A 7,017-nucleotide genomic window follows, 5' to 3' on the forward strand; every position below is an offset into this window, starting at 1 on the left:
CAATTCTGTGTTATTGGTTCGTTTACAGTCCCCGTATACAGTCTTTCCTTATCTTATGCACAGTGCGACTTATCCACTGTCGCGACTAAATGGCACCATAGAGAAACAATAGCGTAAGTAGATATCCCATGGTATAGGCGTTTATGTCGCAACTTTTACTGTTATCTCAAGCCGATTACTGTCGATTTTACTGTTTTGACCGGGTGAGAGTGTATGAACGGCACAATATGAGGACTACCAGCGTCATAAAGCTTCACGGAAAAGAACTACGTGGACTATAGGCTTGAGATAACAGTAAAAGCTGCGGCATAAACGCCCTATACTATGGGATATCTACTTATGCTATTGTTTCTGTATGATGACACCTAAAGACTGAACCATTGCTCGGTTGATACTGCAACTCAGTGGAGGGGAGAAAGTTTTGAAATGCATAGGTGACTCATTCACTGACACCACCCCATTCAATAGTTTTGTGCAGCAAAAAAACCGACACTGTTGTACTTTTTACAACAGCGCGACTGCCGGAAGGTTAAAATATTTTTCACCTATCATGTTTAGATTCTAGGCCTACACTGCGACGTTGGAATATCGTAGGCCAGGGCTTTGTATTACAGGTGGCTATGAGATTAGTCGACAGTAATCGGCTTGGAATTTGCAACGTAAATGACTCATACCAAGACCTCTTATGCTATCTGTTCTCGGTTATAGATAAACCGAATCTGTAAAAAATGAGGTTTCTTCACAAAACCAATATCTATTTTAGAAGTTGAAAATTTGATAGGTACGGTATTTGAAGTTGTACAACGATTTATTGCTTGCAGAGTCCATGGACTAGTGAATGGAATCAGATTCGATCCAGACTCAGTTCTGTTGAGTGAGAGATATCAGACAGTGAATGGCCACTATCTATTTGGCCCTGAAACCGTGTTGGATGTTGAAGATATCATATCTAATAGTCTGGTGGATGGTGTCAACATCACATACTTGCTCGATCAACAGGTATGTATTTTATTTGTTTGAATATGTGTTTAATTTAATTCGATTTTCTCTCATAAATTACACGTATTTCATTTGCTCTACCGATTCACATGAATGCTATTGCACAAATAACAATCATAGTATATTAGGAAATTAATAACCTATTGAATGAGAAACCAAATTAATATGTCATCATCCAGTTGTGATAATTCTACTGCTGTCTATTATTACTGTTTTGGCCGCGTGAGAGTGTAAGAACGGCACAGTAGAGAGTCTACCAGGGTCACATCGCTTTACGAAAAATCTGGTGTGGCACACTTACACAACTATCCTTGCCGTTAGAAAAATGATCACCTGACGCTAGTAGTGTACACACGCATCTCAAGTCTACTACTTTTCAAAGATCTGAGCCAGCTGGTGACAGGACAATAACGGCAAACACACGAGGTCTGCTATCTCTTCTTAGTGAATGATTTAATAGAATCAACAGTTGTCAACAGTTTGCAATTGAAATAATAACATTTTCTCGAATTTCGAGCTTATTTTCAATTTTAGGTAAAAATGTTACTAAACATTAATTGTAGAGATTTTCATGCTCAATCTTTTCCACTTGGATTTTTTTTGTTCAAATTGTATCTGAAGCCTGATAATTGGGAATCTAAAATCAAACTTTACCTAGATGGGGCGGAGCTCCTGAAATTTTTACAGATATGGGACTTGTGGCAGTTGATAGAGCTTAACAATGACTATTTTAGGTATGAATTTAATAAAAATCGTTGGAGCCGTTTTCGAGAAAATAGCGAAAAACCCTGTTTTTGACTACATTTTCGCCATTTTAGCCGCCATCTTTGATTGAATTTGATTGAAATTGTTCGTGTCGGATCCTTATATTGTAAGGACCTTAAGTTCCAAATTTCAAGTCATTCAGTTAATTGGGAGATGAGATATCGTGTACACAGACGCACATACACTCATACACACACACACATTGCGTGTATGTGTGTTGGTGTTGTGTGTTGGTGTATGATTGTATGTACACACACACACATTGCGTGTATGTGTGTGTTGTGTGTGTATGAGTGTATGTACACACACACACACACACACACACACCACACACACACACCACACACACACACACACACCACACACACCACTTTTGGACTCAGGGGAACTTGAAACGTATAGAATTTACAAATTGGGGTACCTTAATTTTTTTTCGGAAAGCAATACTTTCCTTACCTATGGTAATAGGGCAAGGAAAGTAAAAACAACTACTAGGACTACCGGCTTGAGTTTTCATTGAAATTTGAAACATAAATGCCCTATACCATTGAATATCTTCTTATGCTGTCTTTTCTCTTTGGTATCATAATAAATGATACCGTATCATCTCAACTTGATACCCAACACCAACATTTTATACAAAACTTTGAATGGATTCTACAAACCCTGGGATATCTTCTTATCCTATCTTTTCTCTATGGTATCACCATAAATGATACTATATGAACACAATATTTACAGTATCATCTCAACTTCATACACAACACCAAAATTTGATACAAAACTTTGAATGTATTCTACAAACCATGGGATATCTTCTTATGCTATATTTTCTCCATGGTATCACCCTGAATGATACAGTATCACCACAAATGATACAGTAACAACGCGCGTAAATCTGTACGCATCTTTATAGGGCGTTAATGTTACAAATTTCACTGTTAACTCAAGCCGCGATAGTCCTAGTAGTTCTTCTTCGTGAAGCTATGTGACGCTGGTAGTCTCTCATACTGTGCCGTTCTCAGACTCGAACCCGGCCAAAACAGTAATAATAGACAGTAGTCGACAGTCAGCTATAAATTTTTGAACATAAACGATCTATACATGAGATACCTTCTTATGCTATCTTTTCTGTGTGGTATCACCATAAATGATACAGTATGAACACAATGATTGATTATCATAAATGATTCAGATGAACACAATATGATTGATTATCATAAATGATTCAGTATGAACACAATATGATGATTATCATAAATGATTCAGTATGAACACAATATGATTGATTATCATATCAACTTGATACACAACACGATAGATTATCATCTCAACTCGATACACAACACAATAATTTGATAGAAAACTTCCAAATTGAATGAATCTACAAACCATGGGATATCTTCTTATGGTTTTCTCTATGGTATGACCATAAATGATACAGTATCAACACAATATGATAGATTATCATCTCAACTTGATACAGAACACGATAGATTATCATCTCAACTCGATACACAACACAATAACTTGATAGAAAACTTTCAAATTGAATGAATCTACAAACCATGGGATATCTTCTTAGGTTTTCTCTATGGTATGACCATAATGTACAGTATCAACACAATATGATAGATTATCATCTCAACTTGATACAGAACCGATAGATTATCATCTCAACTCGATACACACACAATAATTTGATAGAAAACTTCCAAATTGAATGAATCTACAAACCATGGGATATCTTCTTATGGTTTTCTCTATGGTATGACCATAAATGATACAGTATCAACACAATATGATAGATTATCATCTCAACTTGATACACATCACCATAATTTGATACAAAACTTCCAATGAATGAATCCACAAACCGTGGGATATCTTCTTATGCTATCTTTTCTCTATAAGTGAACGTGACTGGCGCAATCGATGTATAATCATTAATATATTGTGTGTGGCAGAAATCAATTTTTTAATTTGATATATGATTGCTCTCTTTTTTATGTTAATTACAGGTATGCAAAGACGATACCAACCACCTGATAACAGGCAGCAAGAGGTTCAGATCTCGTTTCTCGGTGGCCAACCAAGTGGAGATGCGACGCCATTTTAATGACATCGATCTGGTCCAACTCCACAATCAGCTGATGAGTCCCTACGAGGGTCTGGCCAAGGATAATCGGCTCACTGCACTGGCCAGCATCAGGAAGGATGTGGAGCTCAGTCTCGCTACGCGCGCCCACCTGTTCACCGGCTGGGAGAAAGTGACACAGGTTGCGGGACGGATTAGGTTGGCTTTGCCGTTGGATGGGAGGATGGAGCGGGTGGTTTTTGTTGGGAGATTTACCCCTGAAGAAGTAAGGATGCGGTTGTCGCTGAATTATTGGGATGTGAGGGGCAGGAGGTTTGTTGAAACAGGTATGCACATTTTTTAAAAATAATTTCATTTTTGCCATAGTCATTCAATCTCAGCTGTTTTCCATGCATGAAATTAAGCCGGTAAACATCTGTTTGCAGAACAAATAAACATATGATTCTCATTACAGCATACTCTACTGTGATGAAACCATATGTTTTCTTTGCAGTCGAGTATGTTTCCTAGTTACGAAATAGGAACAGCAAAACTGCTTCAAAAAACCACCTTCAGCGCTCCAGGTGGAAGTTTTGTCAACTTCCACAAAATTCCTGATTCCGAATTTGTAAACTAGGTTATGTTTATAGAATGCATGTAGTAACTTCAGCAAAAGCAGGTAATGTTTTATATTTCTCAATTATTATTCTTCTTTAGATTATTATGACAAAAATAGTTTACATTACTTGGACGTGGATGTTGCCGTGCTACCAATTTTTCCTTTAACGGTTGGAATAGCATTTAACACCTATCAACCTAAGGATAGTTTGTCGGCTCCAATGAAATAGATTCTTGATAAATTGTGAATGGATCTATTGCCTATGAATGAGAAATCCAGTTTTCAGAGCAAATTAACTTATAATCTTCAGATGAATTTATACAAATACACAAAGAAATATATATTAAGCCTAATTAGTTTAGAGTAACTACGAACTAAAATACTTATCTAGTTTACAGTTGAAACACAGTGGCTATTGGCTTGACTACACTAATAGCTAATTATGAACAAAACAGAACACAAAAATTTGTATAAAACTCAATTTAAAACATTAATAAACGAAAATGATTCAGAGCAAAACTCCACAACAACACTTGTAGCCAGCCATTTTTCTAGAGAGGCCTGAACAGGAAAAACCTAAGTTTGCAAGTCACCAAGCCAACGCCTTGTTCGGTATCGATTTTTAACAGACACGTCACCAAAAAATTATAACTTACAAGTTTAGAATTCACATTCTACATCTGTTCTCAATAAAACTTTATTTTGAAAATTTTATTTTAAATTTTATATATATCTCGATTTAAATAAACCAGTTATCTAGTAATTTTGTTAACCCTGCCTCGGTGACACCATGGAAAGCAACAAACATTTACGATAATAAATTCTCCGTCAAAAAGTTTGTCCGTCTATTGATGACTCTGATATTTACTATAAAGTTCCATAGATCTCGAATTGAAGATTCGATTCAAATGTGAGAAAAATGTAATATTACAATGTATTTTGCAGTGCTCGAATGAAACTCTAGTCTCAGCTAACGACTAGAAACATCATTCTCGCCTGCAAAAGGCCCCTTCCCGTCCATGTGACGTAAGATACTATTACACATGTACAAAATCAAAACAATGATAGAGAGAGAAACAACAGAATTAATCCAAAACTATGTCTCTCCCGAATTGAGATAGTCTATGTGCCAGTTCGAATAAGGTTATAATAACGGTTATAATGTAAAACCGTTGTAAGGTTATTTATAATATTTTATAATTCCACAAATTTTACCATCCAAATATATACACACACTGAAAATTTGAAATCTGGGTTAGCTATAATATCAAAAACAAAAAGTATTACACTTTAATATCCATTTATAAATGGAAGATATGGAAAAAACTTGTAAAATTTCAAGCCACATAAAACAAAAACACTATCACCATATTAGTGATTTCAGTCCTCAATGTTTTATTTTGAACATAATTTTTGTCGTATGATTTTGATGAATGAATGGCTGTAGAGTCGAACCATGTTGCGAATTGTTAAAACATAAAAAGGCTAGTGAATTATTTTTTCTCATTTCAATAATTATTGTGGTATCTCTATTGTTTTTCATTTGTGAACCTATTGAAAATTGATGATTAAAATATTTTATAGATAAGCTGGCTCTTCACATTATTTCAGATGAACGTAGATTCTTCATGAAGAGACCATTAATGCAACTGTTGTTGAAACTGCCACTGGTGAAAATAGACTTTTCACATTATTCAAAAGCAGCAGTAAGTACACATTTATTTTAAAATAATTATTAAGATAAAGTAATAAATGAATTACGAATTAATATAATCTTATCTTCTGTGGGATTATTCCTTCTAAGGTGGGGAATATCTTCTGAGGATGTTTCTTCTGAGTAGTAGCATAGCCACCTCTAATACAAGGCCGCGGCCTACAATATTGCAACATCGCAGTGTAGGCCTAGAATCTAATACATGATTGGTGAAAAAGATCAGCTGGTATTTTTTTAAATCTTTTTCATCATCATGTATTCGATTCTAGGCCTACACTGCGACGTTGCAATATCGTAGGCCGCGGCCTTGTATTAGAGGTGGCTATGGTAGTAGTTATCTTCTAAAGGACCTCATTATATCATTATTTTGTCTACTTTGAGGTACTAGTAGTTTCTGTGAACAGTAGACCTAGCGCTCAGTAAGTTACATTGACCGTTTCTTATGTTTTCTCAAAATTAATAAATAATTTATCAATTAAAAATGTCTAGAAAAAATCTTAAATAAACATAGAGCTTTCTGTCCTATCGTACCGGACGTGTCGTCCGGAATGTGAGTGTGAGCGCTGTTATCAGGTCTGGCTGCAACTGTCTACAACGTTGATGGAAATACATTTTAAGATGTTCGATGTTTTTAAACGGGTAGTATTATAAAATAGTCAACTGTCTACTAACGTGAAGGAAAGATACATTTCAAGATGTTCGATGTTTTTTTGAACGGGTAGTATTATAGTCAACTGTCTAACGTTGATGGAAAAATACATTTTCAAGATGCTCGATGTTTTTGAACGGGTAGTAGGATAGTCCACTAGACAGCTGATTCATGATGAATAACAACCTGGGCGA

The 7,017-nt window shown here is 35.6% G+C and overlaps 1 protein-coding gene across 1 annotated transcript; it reads left to right on the plus strand.

The window, feature by feature from the left end:
- Positions 1-821: 821 nt before the first annotated feature.
- Positions 822-6,166, plus strand: LOC120349387 (the record flags this gene model as incomplete). The annotated part of the gene is made up of 3 exons (XM_039419366.1): positions 822-999; positions 3,786-4,188; positions 6,045-6,166. Coding segments are annotated over 3 exons (703 nt in total), but the record flags the coding sequence as incomplete, so codon positions are not given.
- Between the last annotated feature and the right edge of the window lie 851 nt (positions 6,167-7,017).

The sequence above is a fragment of the Nilaparvata lugens genome, unplaced genomic scaffold (assembly GCF_014356525.2).
Source record: "Nilaparvata lugens isolate BPH unplaced genomic scaffold, ASM1435652v1 scaffold9780, whole genome shotgun sequence".
NCBI classification, from domain to species: Eukaryota; Metazoa; Arthropoda; class Insecta; order Hemiptera; family Delphacidae; genus Nilaparvata; species Nilaparvata lugens.